This window comes from Hemicordylus capensis, chromosome 4 (genome assembly GCF_027244095.1).
Source record: "Hemicordylus capensis ecotype Gifberg chromosome 4, rHemCap1.1.pri, whole genome shotgun sequence".
Classification (NCBI taxonomy): domain Eukaryota; kingdom Metazoa; phylum Chordata; class Lepidosauria; order Squamata; family Cordylidae; genus Hemicordylus; species Hemicordylus capensis.
The window spans coordinates 313249631-313268100 of record NC_069660.1 but is presented as its reverse complement, the minus strand read 5'-3'; the positions used below and the strand labels follow the sequence as shown (position 1 = coordinate 313268100).

The 18470-nt window shown below is 43.1% G+C and overlaps 1 protein-coding gene across 3 annotated transcripts in view; it reads left to right on the top strand.

Moving 5' to 3' along the window:
* The window catches only part of TRAPPC9 (trafficking protein particle complex subunit 9), a 523543-nt gene that overhangs the window by 8920 nt on the left and 496153 nt on the right, over positions 1–18470 (top strand). Inside the window, exons 3-4 of one of the 3 annotated variants that reach the window (XM_053245610.1) lie at positions 1713–1733; positions 14736–14881. In XM_053245610.1, coding sequence (XP_053101585.1) covers positions 1713–1733; positions 14736–14881 — 167 coding nt within the window. Of the gene's footprint in view, positions 1–1703; positions 1734–14735; positions 14882–18470 lie in introns of all 3 variants that reach the window. The other 2 variants (XM_053245609.1, XM_053245611.1) reach the window with 2 other exon arrangements.

Here is an 18470-nt window from a genome sequence, read left to right as displayed (position 1 = left end):
TGTTGTTGACTACAATTCTCATAATCCTCAAGCAAAAGCCATTGTAGCTGGGGATTCAGGAATTGTAGTCAACAACCTGGGATTCCCTGTTAGAGGGAACACTGGACTAGACTACATTTTTTCCTTCCATACAACAGGCTCTCATGCTGCAAAACTGTTTTTGAAACTAAGGAGATTTATTAAAACATTTATATACCACTTTTAAACAGAAACATTTTTAAAGCAGAAAGAGAAATATGTTCCCTGTCCCAAAAAGGCTCACAATCTAAGCACACGTACACACGATATCAGCAACAGCCAGCCACTGGAAGGGAGGCTATGATGAATATTGGGACAAAAGCAGTTTGTGATATGGAGGGATCAGCTTTTCAAATTTGTAAAACTTAAAAATTTTAACTGGGCTGTGTAATCTCTATCATGGGCTGAGGCAGCTCTTTGAAGCTCAACCACTGTCCATGGTGCTGGAATGATGTAGCATGACAAACCTTTGTATAGTTATAAAAATGACACATGTATTTCAAAATGTCTTACAGCTGATTTAGCTTCCTTCAGTGTTAAACCAGAATAGAGAAAATAAAAAACGTAAAACACAAAAATAGTTTACCATTTACTTTTGTTTTAACATGTACTTCTGACATTTACTTCTCTGTATTGTAACAAATACCTTCTTTCTGCAAGGCAAGCTCAGATTATACAAAATACCGTTATGCTTGAGTAGTGTTGCTGATGTTAAAAATTGGTTTTGTGCTGAAATTATTGGGAATACTTTGTACTATGTAAAAGGATTATTAGATTTTCATCCAGAGTTGTGTCCTTTTGAATAATTCCTTCAGGATGCTCTTGACCTGGATGAACAACCTAGGGCCTGCTTGCAGTTAAGTACTCTCTTTGTTTTCTTGTTAAGTCAGAGAAGTGTTCAACTCTACCTTACAGTAAGTATGCAGTAAAACATTGTACATGGGAGAGAGTTGCACTTCCACAGTACATCTGATGTTCCCGCACTTGTGGCAGGCTTGGTTTAAGATCTTTGGAGATATGTATCTTGTGTTCTTATACAAAGAAAGCTTGGATTTGTTGCATTTTTTATCTGGCAGTGTATGATGATAAATGTGAAAAAGCTGGAGAAATTGCAGGTAGGGTTGGAGTTCTTGGTACTGTAGCTCTTTAGGTGACAACACAGAAAAAGCCAGATATGCAACTCCCATTGAACACAGTTTAACACAAATGCAGTGCCAGTGAGGTCATCAAGTTTAAGCCCGTGGATGCACCATCCTTAATTATTTCAGCTTCTTTGACTGGGATGTGCTTTTTTAAAAGACTCAGCTTCATTTTATACCTACCTTCATATCAACTTGTGTTAAAGAAGCAATTGTATTTGGAGTTTTGACGAAATGGTGCTTGGCTCAACCCTGAGCACCCTGTTAAGAACATCCTGTTACAACTTTTCCAATTGGACTGAAAAGGTATCACCTGTCACTTTCTGCTTTTAATGTGCTAATGAAAACCAGAAAATTAACAGTTGCTGTGCTTTGCTAAACTGTAATGCTTAGATATGATTTATTAACATCCTTTGTTAAATAAACCCTCTGCTTAAATTAAGTACTTCTGTGTTAATGTGGCTGTCTAAATTTTTCTATTCTTGTGTGTTTCTAATTTTTTTGTTTTGTTCCTTCCTTTCTTGTTCCTTTGTTTCTCTCATACTGCCCTGTGAGTGTGTTTTTGGGTCTCAAAAGGTAGGCTTTTGATCACATTTTAAAACTAGCTAGTTTTTGTGTGCTGCCTTCCTACTTTGCCTCTGTTGCATAGTGTTGCTTTTCTGTGTCTCTAACACAGCAATTGACTGTTGCTGCCTGGACCCGTATTGTAGTTGATCTTTTGGCATTTGGCAAATCCCTTTGATGGTGCTTTTGTTTTTTTTAAGTTGCCTTCTTTAGTGGGGTGGAGGGGAATGTGAGGAAGAGAGTGGGTTTTTTTTTTTTTAAGCCCACTTAGGTACTTGCTGGCTTCTCAAACCTGCTGATCATCTGTTTTGCTTTTGGTTTGAAGCTCTACAGCTGTGCTAGAGCTATTGCCTGTTCAGTTTTGAAATTTAAAAGTTCTGTCAGTCATGGAACTTCATGCTGTTGCTGGTTTTTGAAAGCCTGGATACTGACTATATCAGTATCTGTAGTCAAGCATGTCACCTTAACTTGAATTTGGTAGAAATTGTTTTGGTAAAATTGACATGAAAAATATTCATTTTGCATGATTTCTTCGCTTGTGGATAATTTAGAAGTTGACTATGACCTCCATTGACTTGTTCATGGTTAAATTGTTTTTCAAGCTGAGTGATTTTTTTTAAAAAATACTCTGGCTATTTCAAATAATCCCTAAGAGTATAATGGGTTGGTGTATTTTAATGTAGGGATGGAGTGAAATAATATATTACTTTAATAATATTTAGTTTATGACATCATAGATGCATGTGATGTCACCACGAGCTGTTCAGATGTACTCACAATCTGATCAGTTCAGGTTAGGGATGTGCACAAATCACAATTCGGAGCATGATTTGTAACACATCCTCTGCACCTTTAAAACAGAGGAGAGCAGCTGTATACCTGTTCCACCACCACTTGCTGCCACTTCCTGAATTGGCGACACTCCTCCCAGCTATGTTTATGTGCCAGCGGTGCTCTCCCCCAGCTGCCCCTGCACTATGCTGGCACCCACATCGCCCCCATGCATTTGTGGTGGCCATTTGTGTGCCAGTGTTGTGCGGGGGCAGCTGGGCGAAAGCACTGCTGGTGTGTAGTTGGGAGGAGCATGGCCAATTCAAGGAAGTGGCAGCAAGCAGCAGAGGAGCACATACTCACCGTCTCTCCTCAGTTTTAAAGGTGCAAGGGATGTGTTACGAATTGCGCTCTGAATCGCGATTCGTGCACATCCCTAGTTCAGGTGTAATGGTAATCTGTGGCTTGCCTACAAACCAGAATTTGGAACCACAATTTGATTATAGTTCTCAATTCTGTTTTACAGGCAAATGGTGTTTGCACAAACCATAGTTTCCATGGGTTGGATGTGACAAAATACTGAGGCTTGCTGTGAAAGAGGAATTGGTGAGGAGGAGGTGGGAGAGTGTGAGTCCTAGGCTTGCGTACAGAATTCCAAACTTTAACTTGGTATTGTGTCTGAATTGACTCAATATGTTATGCTGTTTTCATTGTTCAAAGTTCAGTGCTCCCTGCCCTCCTAGCTACACTTCTATTTTTTGTTCTTAATTCAGCCAGGGCCTCTTGCACACATGTGCTTGTCCCTCCTGAGCCTGTTTTTTTTTACATCCAAATGTCAGGTTAAATTACTTTATCTTCCTTTTCAGTCCTGGATGCTGCTGCTTCTACTCAAAGGAAGGAGAAAATCAGAGCTAGAGGATACATTGGTAGAAGCAGCAGCATCCAGGACTGAAAAGGAAGATAAAGTAAAGGAAGATAAAGATTCCTATCTGCATTTTAGAATCTAATCTTTCTCCATCAATTCAGATTATGTCTTGCTGTGGACAGTCATTTTTATGACAGTCTGTGGTTTCTACCTGCTACTAGGGTGTTTCCTCCAATGACTGTTTCTGATGTCTACCTTGTATTCCATTTTAGACAGCCCTTTTGGGATAAGGAACCATCCTATTTATTATTCTGTGTAAACTGCTTGAGAACTGTTGACTAGTATATAAATATTTGTAGTAGAAGTAGTAGGATTTTAAGCAAGTATCTTGTATATTTGGATAAATTCAGGACTTCCTGTGTTTTCAAATACATAATTAGATTGCATCTTTTAAATCATAATGACAATTTCACTTACACATTAACTTTCTGAGTAGCTGGTGAGGCAAAAGTGAGTGTCTAAAGGATATATCCAGTGAAGTCTGGTGAATATGAGTAGGAATAGGGCTTCTTTCCGGAAGCCTCCCCCCACCCATCCTTGCCTTTTCAGAGATATTGGCAAAGAAATGTATTTGGTATTGAGAATGATTCAGTGGTGAATTCTTTCTTACTAAGTAGTTTTAATTGGAGCAACACAGATTTATTGGCAGGAGTGGAACTTCTGCAGGAGTTCATGATTTGTAGCTAATAATTGTTTCTAGTGCCCAGTGAAGCTTTGATTTCTCACTTCCTGATCCACTGAGGCAAAGTGTACCCCTCTAGTACTCACTGCCCCCAAAGGCTATTTTATAGCAGCGTAGTGGGTGCAGAGTATATAGTCTGTAGCAACCTGTTCTTTTCAATTATTGCAAAAGGCTGGTACCATTTTGAAAGAGGTATTCTGCCTCCTTATGTTGTCGGCACTTAAAAATAAACAAAAAACTATAAACAGACAAACCCTAAATTTGGTATACAGGAGGTTTTCCTGCTGGTTGGCAAATTAAATTTTATGGTTATTTCTGCCAACCTGATGACCATCTATTGGTCCATCTAGCTCAGTATTGTCTACACAGACTGGCAGCAGCTTCTCCAAGGTTGCAGGCAGGAGTCTAGAAACAATTATTAGCTACAAATCTTGAATATGGGTATATCCTTTAGACACTCACTTTTGCCTCACCAGCTACTCAGAAAGTTAATGTGTAAGTGAAACTGTCATTATGATTTAAAAGATGCAATCTAATTATGTATTTGAAAACACAGGAAGTCCTGAATATATCCAAATATACAAGATACTTGCTTAAAATCCTACTACTTCTATGGGTAGAAGTAGAATAATATGGGGAAACCCACTCACATTTCTTAAAAGAGTGTGTGGTAGCCAAAAGAGTGTGGCAGGGAGTAAGCAAGTTGTTAGTCTGGCCTGATTTGGAAAAACAGACTTGGGGAGAACTAACCTCGGGTTTGAGCGATAGAACCTCTTTTCGAGGTCCCAGAAAGAAACCTTCAAGGAAACGGGACGGAACGGGTGCCCCCATACTAGGGAATTGGAACATTCCCCTTCTCGTAATCAGGTTAGTAAACCTGTATGTCATTTATGCAATGCTCCTGCATAGGAATAGGGAGGGAAGACGCGACCAAGAGGTTCACGCAGATGAGACAGTAAATCTCTTCTGGAAAAGTTTGTTTGGTTATGTGCAAAAAGACAAGAGTATCTCTTCTAAACAGCAATGGGACAAATAATGGAAATGGACGTTGGACGTAACCCTCCCAGTTACCTGATGTGCCTTGTAATCCCCTCCGCCCCCGACTTACAGTACTGCCTGCATATACTTTATAACCCTGTGGGTTACCAAATCCTTGTTTGTACATCTTTGTAGATATATGATGTACAAACAAACAACCACTTTGTATATAATTGTGCTTTGGTAATGTACTGTATGCTTTGGTAGTTTGTGGGTTCAATAAACAAATCTTGTCCTTTAAAAAAAAAAAAAAAATCTTGTCCTATCTTGGGGATGCTGCCAGGCAGGGAACTTGGAACCTTCTGCATACAAGCATGCAGGTGCCCTTCCAGAGTGGCCCCATCCCCTAAGTGCTCACACATGTTGTCCTATTCAAATGGAAATCAGGGTGGACCCTGCTTAGCAAAGCCCACAGTTCATGTTTGCTTACACAAGACCAGCTCTCCTCCATGTTAAACCATGTTTAAAATGAGCCTGGGATGCTCTTAGACTCCTTCTTTGGAACCCAAATTAAAACTTGGGTTAAAAGTAGGCCTAAGCAGGTGGTTTGAACAGTGTGTGTGTAAGTAAGAGGCAGGGCAAACTGAATGTGTGATTTCCCCTACATTCTTTCTCCTTTAAAGTTAAATAGTATTACAGGTACACTGAAATATAAATACATAAATAAATAAATAAATTCAGAATAATAGTGCTAGGCAAGACAGGATACGGTAAAGGAATTCAGTCAGTAGTGAAGGAATGTAGCTAACTTGTGGCTAGAGATGATAGGAGTTGGGGTCCAGCATCAGCTGAAGAATCTCAAGTTGTGCACTCCTGGTTTAAACCCTTCAATTGATATGAAAGGGCTCGCAACTTGGTTGTGCCCTGACCTAAAGCAAGTCACGCTAGTGGCACACACCCATTTACTTCTTGTAGTGGCACACATCCATTAACTTCTTGCTTTAAGAGCAAGAGAGGAGGAAGAGGAAGAAGGTGCAGCTTTCTATGATCTCGGGGGAGGGGGGAGTTGTTCCCAATACTATTAACTGAGATCCTTTTAATTGGAGATGGTAGGATTGAACCTGCCACCTTCTGCATGCAGAACATATGCTCTACTACTGAGTCGGAGCTCCCACCTGCAGTTTCCCCTTCCACTCCAACAGGGAGAGCCTATGAGGGCTTAAACCAGCAGCTGAAGAAGCATTCACCTGCTGGAAAGCCAAAAAATGATGAACATATGCAGGTTAATTTAAAAAAAAAAAAAAAAAGGATTCCTTGTCACTGGTAGTGGCTCTAGGTCTGGAAAGGCTGATGGCGAAGAGTGAATTTGCCTTACCATGGTGAGTTTCACTTGGTATAAGGTATCACTGAACAACATTGAAATGTATACTCATCTGCCGGGCCAGAGCCAGATTGTATGGTTTGCAGCACATAATTAATGTTTGTAGAATATCAACGGTGTGGATAGTGGACATGAATCACTTTTGCAATAGTGGCATTTTGTTAAATCCCTTCTGTGAGAGTCAGAGTTGTTCAATGTCCTTGGGCAAAAAGGGAAAAATAGTACAAAACATATTGCATACATTATTTTAAAATGAGAAATTCATGCTCAAAATATAGTTTCCCTGCATGGGGTGCATATTGTTAACTCTGTGCCTCTGGGTGCACTTAATACTGTATTTTATGGACTATAAGACTCACTTTTTTCCTCGAAAAATATCCACCAAAATTCAGGAGCGTCTTATATGTTTTAACAGTTTACTATGTTAAAACTCTGAAAAACTGGATTAAAATTAAGGTGCGTCTTATAGTCCGTAGCGTCTTATAGTCCGTAAAATACGGTAGTTGGGAAACATTTCTAGCATTTCAGGAGCCATAAAAAGCCTTAGTCTCCAATCATACAGAGGCCCCTGGGAGCCCTATTATAATTCACTCTGGGTCATTCTTCCATAAACATATGCACTAGAAACTTTTTATCAATAAAATTTCAGAAGCTTAGGATTGTAATGAGATGTTTGCCGTACAGCTCTGGTTATCCTAGGCCCCTGACAGGCCTAGGATAACCAGAGGCCATACATTGTTTAACAGAGGCCATATTTTTCACTGAAGAAAGGCTGAAGAGCCTGCAGTTTTGGTTCTGATTTGCATCCAAAGAGGCTCTTCCCTCCTGTGAAAAGCAACAGGGGTTCAGCAGCTTACTCCCATTTTCTAATGTCTTGGCTTGCGTATGAGAATGGACAGCAGAAATGACTAAAGGGAGGGATTCAAGTGCTGCTCTCATTGGGGAGCAGGGAGTTAAGAAATAACTACGGATTATATGTTGACATATATAACGATAATAGAATTATTTAAAGAGCAGAACGGACTTAAAGAGGGGGATCCTTAGAGTGGAGAAGTGGCAGGACAGGCTGTGCTCAGCCTTTTGCTTTGCTGTCGTTACCCACTCAAAAGCCTACCCAGGTCATGTTGTTCTAAGTAAAGGTAAAGTGTGCCGTCAAGTCAATTTCGACTCCTGGTGCCCACGGAGCCCTGTGGTTTTCTTTGGTAGAATACAGGAGGGGTTGTCCACTGCCTCCTCCCGCACAGTATGAGGTGATGCCTTTCAGCATCTTCCTATATCGCTGCTGCCCGATATAGTACCAGTGGGGATTCGAACTGGCAACCTTCTGCTTTGTTATTCAAGCATTTTCCCACCACACCACTTAATTAGATTCTTTTTTATAAAGACAAACGTGTCTGTATTCCCACGAGGGAAAAGGAAACTGGGGAGAGGTTAAGCAGAAACACGCCGAGGGAAAGGGCTAAGCACCCCTTCTATCACTTCTAAACACTTCTTCCGAAAGCTTTGTTCTTTACAAAAGTGATATTGGGGCCCTATAATGCATATTAGTATGCAACCTGTGTTATCACCTTGTAGAGCCATTTGTGTCTCTGTAAGATGATGGCTGAGATGCATAGTAGCATGTGTTGCAAGTGGGTGAATGAGATGGGGTTGGGCTCGTCTGGGGGTCAGATGACTTTGGGGGCACCAGGCCTACAGTTGCCAGCCCCTTTAATAAACTTATTTAAAAGATTTCTGTTCATCCTTTCTCTGGAGAACTGTGGTGTTGTGCAGTACATGAAAAACAACATTGATCCACACCTAAAGCCAGAATTATCATTTATCATATTAAAATTTTCAGCGACTATATGGAATCAAATACTTTTCTTAAAAAAAGAAAAAGAGGAACATCTTTCAGTTTTTCCTGAAGGCTTGCACAATTGGGCTTTGGGTATTCTAGGGCAAGAGTTGTATAAAACTGGAGCTACTACAGCATATACCCTCCTTGAAAGAAAAATGAAAACTTGTATAAGATAAATGTAATTAGACTAGCTTAACCCGTAAAGAGCATCTGCGCGCTAGTACTTGATTGCTCCCCTCACTCCCTGCCACAGCACCCTTCACCTCAGAGATCTCTCCATCCTCATCTGAGCCGCACTCCTGCTCCTCCTCTATCTGGTTGGTTCCATCCTCCTCACCCTTCTTAGTCACTCCACCATCCCTTTACTCCATCCTCCTCACCCCTCTTGATTGCGGCTGCAGTGTTGTGGTGCCTATTGGCAAAGCTGCAGCCCAGTATTCCCAGAGACCTCCCTACCCTCACTCAAGCTCTGCTTGTCCCCATAGGAGCAGCAGGGGTTGACCAGGCCCTTCCTTGCTGCTGCCACCGTCATGGCCGCTTGTTCTCCTCTGGCCACTGACAGGTCTGGGCCCGGCCCTCGCCTTTCCTTCTTTCTCCCTTCCCTTCCCTTCCCTTCCCTTCCCTTCCCTTCCCTTCCCTTCCCTTCCCTTCCCTTCCCTTCCCTTCCCTCTCTCTCTCCTCCACTCGCTCTTCCCCTCTGTCTTCCCCTCCCTTTTTTCTTCCTCTTTCTCTCTCCCTGAGTTAACAGATCTTGTTCATCTTGTTTCCTCATCTAGTTCACATAGTGACACCCTCCTTCTCCTGAAGGAGCTCTTTCCTCCCATACGACCCCTCTTTTCTCAGACCCTATCTATCTATCTATCTATCTATCTACACACACACTCCTCTCCTCTACAATCAAGAACATCTTCCGACCAGTAACAGTTGCATTCCAACTGACCTTAACCATCACAGGTTCCTCCTCCCTATCTGCATATGGAATCTCCACTACCCAATCAACACAGTGCTTCTGCTCGCAAACTCTCACAAGAGCTGCCACACATGGGATTAGCCATGGGTACCCCTTAGAGAATTCTATATATAGTTAGATATTATGGATGTTAATGATAGTTTTTCTCGTTTTAAACTGCATGTGTGATCACTGAACACAAATACTATTGAAGGCAATAATTTATTATTCAATGCTGAATGTGAAAAAAAAATGGTTAATGAGGTGCAGGCAGCAACATCCCTCAGTAAAATTGTTTGGTGTTCTAATAATAACTTTGTTTTATAATTAACACTTAACACTTAAGGTTCTGTATTACTTCTCCTTATTTTGTTAAATGTATACATATTAGCTAACACTGAAGTTGCTGATGCTGTGGCTTCTAACATTTTGGTTTAAAAGAGGAACTTGCATCTTTTCAAATGTAATACTGCAGTCTATGGGTTGTGAAGTGATCTTTTAAGTAGCCAAACTTGTATTGAGATTTGGGCTTTAATTCCAGGGGAACTGTCTTGTGTATACAAAATTAGATTTGTTTTGAGGGCAGTCTTTGCATTGTTTCACTGCAGTTGTTTGAAGGGAAATTAGGTGCTGAGGAAAATCCAATCCATTGGTCATGTTTCAGAATGTGAGTGGGGTTAAACTCTTATAGCCTCTCTAAATGTATTCGAACCCACGGTAGCATGCTGTGACACATTTGCACAGCACTTTGAGGATAAGGTCGCTCACATTCACCATTAGTTGGGCTCTACGCCTGATGCAGGGTCATTGGGAGAGGTGTCCAGCGTAACCCCTGGTCTAGTTTTGCTAGAAGAGTTTCAATTATTGATCTCCAAGGATGTGGACAAGGTGTTTAGTTGGGTTCGGCCAACCACATGCATGCTTGACCCTTGCCCTTTGTGGCTTATTAAATTTAGTAGGGAGGGAATTTTTAGTTGGGTCCAGTAGGTTGTAAATGCCTCATTGCCTCCCAGCTCCAATGAAGGAAGCTGTTATTTGACCACTCCTAAATAAACCTAGTTTGGACTCAGAGGATGTAACCAACTATATACTATTTATTTATTCATTCATTGTTACATTTATATACCGCCTTTCATTAAAAAAACAATCCCAAGGTGGTTTACAATTAAAAAAAAAACATAATAAAAATGACAGTTAAAATATTAAGCTAAAAATATGAAAACAAATCTAATTTAAAATATTTTATAAAATACAGACATAAAAACTACACAGATAAAAACATACAGAAGCAGCAATAAAACAATCATGTAAAGGCCTGGATAAAAAGCCAAGATTTAACAAGCTTTCTAAAAACTATGATGGAGTCTGAGGAGCGAATGATCACTGGGAGAGCATTCCAAAGTCTGGGGGCAGCAACAGAGAAGGCCCTGTCCTGCATGCACAACAACCGAGCCTCCCTCATTGTCAGCACCCAGAGCAGAGCCCCCTCAGATGATTTTGGGCAGCAACCCTTGGGAGAAGGCGGTCTCTGAGGTATTCCGGGCCCAAACCATTGAGGGCTTTAAAGGTCAAAACCAGCACCTTGAATTGGACCCGAAAACACACTGGTAACCAGTGCAGCTCTTTCAGAATAGGCGTGATATGATCACACCGGGCAACTCCAGATGGAACCCTAGCTGACGCATTTTGTACAAGCTGCAGTTTCCGGATATTCTTCTAGGGCAGCCCCACGTAGAACGTGTTACAGTAATCCAGCCGTGATGTGACTAAGGCATGGGTAACTGTGGCCAGATCTGCCTTCTCAAGAAAGGGACACAGCTGGTGCACTAGCCAAAGCCGTGCAAAGGCACCCATGGCCACCGCCTCCACCTGAGCTTCCAGAAGCAGAGCCGGGTCCAGTAATACCTCCAAGCTGCATACTTGCTCCTTCAAGGGGAGTGCAGCTCCATCTAGAACAGGTAGAATCACCTCATCCCGATTAGCTCTCCTACTGACCAACAGTACCTCCGTCTTGTCTGGATTCAGTCTCAGTTTATTAGCCCACATCCAACCCATCACGGCCTCCAGCCCCTGATTCAGGACATCCACCGCCTCCCTAGGATCAGGTGACAAGGAGAAATAGAACTGAGTGTCATCTGCATATTGCTGACAACTCAGTCCAAGTCTCCGGATGACCTCTCCCAGCGGCTTCATGTAGATGTTAAACAGCATGGGGGACAAAATCGAACCCTGTGGGACCCCACAGACCAATGGCCACGGGGCCGAGCAGTAGTCCCCCAGCACTACCTTCTGGACCCTCCCCTCAAGAAAGGAACGGAGCCACTCCAACACAGTACCTCCAATTCCCATACTCAAGAGGTGGTCTAGAAGATTACCATGGTCAATGGTATTGAATGCCGCCGAGAGGTCCAGCAGAACCAACAGGGACGCACTCTCCCTGTCTAGTTCCTGGTGAAGGTAATCCACTAGCGTGACCAAGGCAGTTGTATCTTTTCTTTTCATGAGACGCAGGTGAGGCAGTGACGGTCGTGAATCAGTGTCTGAATGCATTAATGGACTGGATGATGGTGAACAAGCTGAAACTTAATCCAGACAAGACAGAAGTACTGTTGGTCAGTGGTTCCTCTGCCCAGCTAAATGATATTCAGCCTGTTCTAGATGGGGTTGCACTCCCTCAAAGGACCAGGTTTGGGGGTACTCATTGTCACTAGAGGCTCCAGTGGCCTCTGTGACTCAGAGAACCTTTTATCAAGTTCAGCTGTTATACCAACTGACACCTTACCTGGACAGAAATAGCTTGGCCACAGTTACTCCTGCTCTGGTAACCTCTTGCTTAGATTACTGCAATGCAGTAATGCCTCCCAATCTGTTTCTGGGCATGATTCATAATGCTGGTTTTTACCTTTAAAGCCCTAAATGGTTTGGGACCAGGTTACCGGAGAGAACGCCTTGCCCCATATGTCCCAACCCAGACTTTAAGATCTTCATAGGCTCTTTCCATGTGCTCTTGCTAAACGAAGTGAGGCGGGTGGCTACTAGGGAGAGGGCCTTTTCTGTGTTTGCACCCCATTAATGGAATAGCCTCCCCATTGAAGCTATAGTTTGGACTTTGGCTGGAGTATGTTAGGTACACTTCCAGTGCTTGCAAAGAAAACCAAAAGTAACCCCAGCATTATGAAATGGAGAAGAGGGTATGTCCTCGTCTCTTCCCTGTGGGCTCCCCAGAAGCATCTGGTGGGCACTGTATGAAACAGAATGCTAGACTAGATAGGCCTTGGACCTGATCCAGCAGGGCTGTTCTTATGTGAGGTTTGCCTCAGACTGATATTGTTCCAGGAGGTACCATATTGTTTGCTCTGAGTATAGCCAAGCATTAAGTACAAGCCGTACTGCATTATAATACAGCACAAGATTAGGCATACCTATTTATTCTTTTATCTTGGCTTCTCACAATTCCAACCTAGGAACAGAGGAAACATAGGAAACTGCCATATACTGAGTCAGACCATTGGTCTATCTAGCTCAGTATTGTCTTCACAGACTGGCAGCAGCTTCTCCAAGGTTGCAGGCAGGAATCTCTCTCAGCCCTATCTTGGAGAAGCCAGGGAGGGAACTTGAAACCTTCTGCTCTTCCCAGAGCGGCTTCATCCCCTGAGGGGAATATCTTGCAGTGCTCACACATCAAGTCTCCCATTCATATGCAACCAGGGCAGATCCTGCTTAGCTAAAGGGACAAGTCATGCTTGCTACCACAAGACCAGCTCTCCTCTCCTAACCTCTCACTCACTGCCCTGACCAATAGAATTTGTATAATATACTTTTATTTTCTTTCTTGCTTTTTGTTGTTGTTGTCGTTACAGAAATATTGGTAGGTAAAATATGGAGTACAAACAGAATAGTAATAAAAAATCCAGATTATTATTTTAATAAGAGGTAATAGATTAAAACAGGAAAATAATCTATTCATCAGGATTTTGTTTAATTTTTAAAACAGCAGTTATTCTGTAGTGGATAACTTCAGATATGGTGAGACAGGCTGATCCCCAAATATCTTGTCATTTTAAAATCCAGTTTTCCTGTAGATATAATATTATATATACATATAGTTAATATGTAATGGCTTTGGTTTTGCTCTATGTAACTTATAACCTCTTAATTTACACAACAAAGCTATACAGTTGAGCTGTGTTTTGGCAGTGTATACAGTAATCATACCATGGGCACCTATTTCCAAAGTTTCCAAAGCTTTTTCAACTAATTGGTACCCAGAAAATGTAATTCCTAGATTCTCACAGTCGATGTATGGTTTTCGTTTAACACAAGTTGCTCATTGATTGTAAAACAAAAAATTTAAGGCCTCCCCATCCTCTTAATCATACAGTTCTCACTGTGACTTTGAATAGTTTTAGTGCAGGGTGTCGGGGCAGCCTGAGTTTCTTTAGATGCTGTTGGGGCATTACTCCCACAATCCCTGTCTATTGGCCATTGTGGCTAGGGATGATGAAAGGAGTAGTCCAATGACAACTGAAGACACTCAGCTTGGCCACTTGTAGTTTAGTGGCATTAACTAAAGAGACTAGAGCTGGTAGAGAGGAAAGAGGTAAAAGGATGAAGATGGGCCTGCTGGACAATTATATTTATTTATTTATTTTATTCCATTTATATACTGCCCATCCTAGAACTGCTCAGGGTGGTTTACATTAAAAATTCAAACCATTTAAAATATTAACATAAAACCTAAAATAAAAGCACAGCACTCATTTTAAAACCTTTTAAAACCAAGTACATACTATTAAAAGCCAGGCTGAAAAGATGGATCTTTATGGCTCTCTTGAAGTCCTCCAAAGACAAGCTGCCTATATTCCACAACCTCGGAGTGACAGTTGAGAAGGCCTGCTCCCAGGTTGCCACCAGATGAACTGGTGGCACCCAAAGGCAGACCTCTCCTGGTAATCTTAATGAGTGGTGGGGATCTTGCAGAGAGATCTCGGGTGATAGCCAACAGAAACATTCCCAGAAACATTCTGGCAGCCAGTGCAACTGTTTAAGAACAGGCATGATGTGGTCTCTTTGTGTTACCCTGGAGACCAATCTGTCTACTTCGTTTTGGACTAACTGAAGTTTCCAAACTATGTACAAAGGCAGCCCTAAACAGAGTTAATTACAGTAGTCTAGCCTGGAGGTTACCAGCTGATGCACTACTATTTTGAACAAAGCTTGATAACAAGTCGATTGTACTGATATAGATATCGCTAGTATTACATAAGCAGGATGTGGGTTTGCCTCTAAACATTTGATTTGTGATTTCTGATGGTGGTTGCCTTTGCTTTTTATTTATATATTTGCTTATTGGTGAAGAGCAATGGCTATATTCCTGTCAGTGATGGGTAAATGGGCAGAGAAGAGTTAAAGCAAATACTTTCACTTGTCTTCAGGGATAAATTGAGATAAATTGAACTAATTATGTATTGTATATTTTGTGTTTTAGACATTATAAGAAGCGCTGCCAGGGTCGTATGCGGAAGCATGTTGGTGACCTGTGTTTACAAGCTGGGATGTTACAAGATTCCCTGGTACACTACCACATGGCTGTGGAACTTCTCCGTTCTGTAAATGATTTTTTGTGGCTTGGAGGTAGGAATGACTCAAAATGAAAATATAACATTAACTTTTTCTCTGCCTGTGATGTTTTCCTGTTACATCATAGAGGGAAAACAATTCACATGTTATATCATGGTAGAATACCAGTGACCCTAAACGCATAATAAATTATCTTCTGACAGTTTCCTGTGCTCTTAGTTGGATGCCTAGGGCTTACCAAGGAATATGGGAAGTGTCCTATAGAACAGCAGGCTACCTATGTGCCACCTTATCTTCTGTAATTAAACTTCTTTGTTTTGTTTTGCTACTGAAGCTATTGGTTTAGATACACAGGTAACTTGATGCTCTCTGGATTTTGCGACTCTAAAATAAGTTGTTCTCGTAAGAACGAATTTGCCTACTCTCCTTTCACTATCCCTACAACTGGACTCAATTTGTTCCAAATTGGTTAGGACAGTTTACAAGTTAGCCCACTTGTGCCTCAAATGTCCATGCGTCTGCCATTTTGAATTGGGGTGGATGACATCATCACGAACTATGCATTTGAGGTGTCCCTATGTGTCCCTACAACTGTACCAAATTTGATTCAGATCAGTTAGGCAGTTCACAAGTTAGCCTAATTGTGCCTCCACGTGTCTGCCATCTTGAATTGAGTTGGATGATATCGCAAACCATGCCATTGAGGCAGCCATATGTGTCCCTACAGCTGTAGCAAATTTGGTTCGAATCAGTTAGGTAGTTCACAGGTTAGCCCACTTGGAACTCAAAAGTTTATACACCCAGCATCTTGAATTGGGGTGGATGGTATCATGGCAAACTATGCCATTGAGGTGTCCCTATGTGTCCAGCCAACTGTACGTGGTTTGGTTCATATTGGTCCAGGCATTGCAAAGTTGATAGGGACGCACACACGGAATGCTGGGTGATCTCATTAAGCCTGGAAAGTAGGCTAAAAGAATGGGATAGAGGCTCAGCGTCTCTTTTTGCTTTCCAAGCATGAGATGTGTTTTGAGGTGAAACTGGTTGGCACTTGAGCCTGTGAATGATGATATTATTATTATTATTACATTTATATCCCGCTCTTCCTCCAAGGAGCCCAGAGCAGTGTACTACATACTTAAGTTTCTCTTTCACAACAACCCTGTGAAGTAGGCTAGGCTGAGAGAGAGGTGACTGGCCCAGAGTCACCCAGCTAGTATTATGGCTGAATGGGGATTTGAACTCGGGTCTCCCCGGCCCTAGTCCATTGAGCCTTTCGCTCCTGCTGAAGTCCAAGGGTGTCTCATATGTGGGTTATGAGATCCCTTGTGACTCTAGAGGCAGGACTAAGTTAATTAGTTTCACTTTTGAGGCTGGGAGGAGCTAACCCACCTCAGTTCTTTTAGTCCTGCAAGGCTCCAGGCAGCTCCTTCCCAACTCTCCTGAGTGTTTTCTCTCCTTCCTTCTAACTTGGCCTCCACTTCTCAGCCTTCTGCCCTGCCCATCTGCCCTTCTTCCTTCCTCTTTATACTGCATGGAAAGGTCCGGCAGGGTACTCCACATTAGAGTACCGAGGGGGAAGAAAGGTTCAGGCCGTCTGTTGGCCTACGGAGTTGTCGTGAGGCCCTCTACTGGGCAGACTTCGTTGGCAGCCTCTGTTTTCAGCTGGAACACTGCCACCGCCAATCAGCTGCAAACAGTACCATCTGCCATAGGAGAGGATGGGGAAGCGGACAAAACTTCAACTCTGTTACCGCTTCCTTCCAGCCCTACCTGCTGACCACCAGCAGTGGCGGCGTTCCTGCTACTACTGCATGCCCATCGAGGCCTCGCGGGCCCAGTCCCGCTGACAATGGTGTCTTATGGCCAGAAGGCCCCCAAGAAGATGCAAAGTAAGGTGGGGACAGTACCTGAGACCATGGCAGTGGGCACTTCTCTTATGAAGCAGTCCCCCCTCCCCTCACATGGTGGTGATGAGTAGCTCGGCTACGACTGGCACATCATAATTGGTGAGCTCAGCCCATGATGGGTCTACTGAATCTGCTACTCCCCCTGCCCTGGGTCCCTCAGGGTCATCTAGTCTGACCCCAAATTTAACCACAACCCAGACTTTAACTCAAATGCCAGGGGATATGCCCCCTACCTGCGGATCATGGTTTGAGGACTTATTGGCAAGTTCCTTTGAGAAAAATGATAAATTGAAGTCCAAAAAGTGAAAACGGACCAGGTGGGTTTCCTCCTCCTCCTCCAGTGCAATTTCTTCCATTCCTGACACTCTAGTCCCTAAAAAGTCTAAGGAAAAGAGAAAGCATAGGTCTAGACAGAGAGAACGCAGTGTACACTCATCTGGGTTCTCTGATCATGGCTCCCCTAACGCCAGAGTACCAACCCCAAGGGGTATAGGGGCCATACCCACCGAAATTCTTCAAGAGAACCCTCAAGAACCTCCTCTTGAGCCCATTCCAGTCATTCCTATAGAGGATGACCCTATGTCTCCACTGGGTCAGGGAGATCTTGAGCAACCAAGATCTGAGGGTGAATGGCCTAATAGCCAAGAGCCAGAGTCCACAGAAGCACCCATCAGACTTTTCCAAGTGGTAGATTTGGCACCCTCATGTCCAAGAGCATACACGCCCTAGATCTTAGCCCACCCAGCTCTCAAAGAGGCTCAAATAACCGGGAAAAGCGCCCTGGTGTTTCCTGGTGCAAAAACCTCTAATATGTCTCTCCCGCTTCCCAGTTTGTGGAAATGGTTAAAACAGAATGGACCCTGTCTACCTCCTCAAAAAGGGCTAGTGCAGTGCCTAATGAGCTTTATACCTTCCAGCAAGAGGGGAGTGAAATCTTCACTACACCCTCTACGGATGCCCCAATCATCCAACTCATTTCCAGCTCAATCCTGGCCAGGGATGGGGAGTCAGCCCATAAGGACCCCACAGACAAACACTTGGAAGGGGCCCTCAAATGAATCAACAGCTTTGTCAATGAGGGCTTTGGCAGCCTCTTCTATGGTGGCGAGAGCGTCTCTAATCTGGCTGGATGATTTAATCCAGGATCCACCCTCGGACCCAGCCAGACTGCACCAAACGCTATTAAAGCTGCACAAGGCTTTTATATCAGACACAAGGCATTTATATCAGACACTACTCTTGACTGCCTGCGTTTTGCATCTAGAGCAGCCACATCCTTGGCAGTAGATACTGTGTCAAAGACCAACCTACCTGCAGTTAAGGAACCGCATGATGGTGAAAAGCTGTTTGGTGACGTGGCCTGAAAGGACATCTTGGTGGAGTCTAAAGATAAAAAGAAATCCATGCATGCTGCATTAAAAAAACTGGACCATCCTCAAGGAGGGAGTTCTTTTCAGCCCTTTCGCTCCTTTTGCTCCTCCTTTGGAGGCAGAGACAGGGGCTTCAGATCCCAGCATCCCTACTGGGGTAGGTCTAGAACAACCAGTCAGGCCTTCAGGAATAGGGCCTCATTCGCTGCCCAAAACAAGCAGTCCAAACAGGCATGATGGGGCGGGAGAGGTGCCCCTTGGTGATTGCCTCTCCTCTCAATGGCATGTCTGAGAGGCCACCACATCAGACCAGTGGGTGCCCTCCACCGTCAAGGGGGGCTACTCCATAGAGTAGACCAGCTG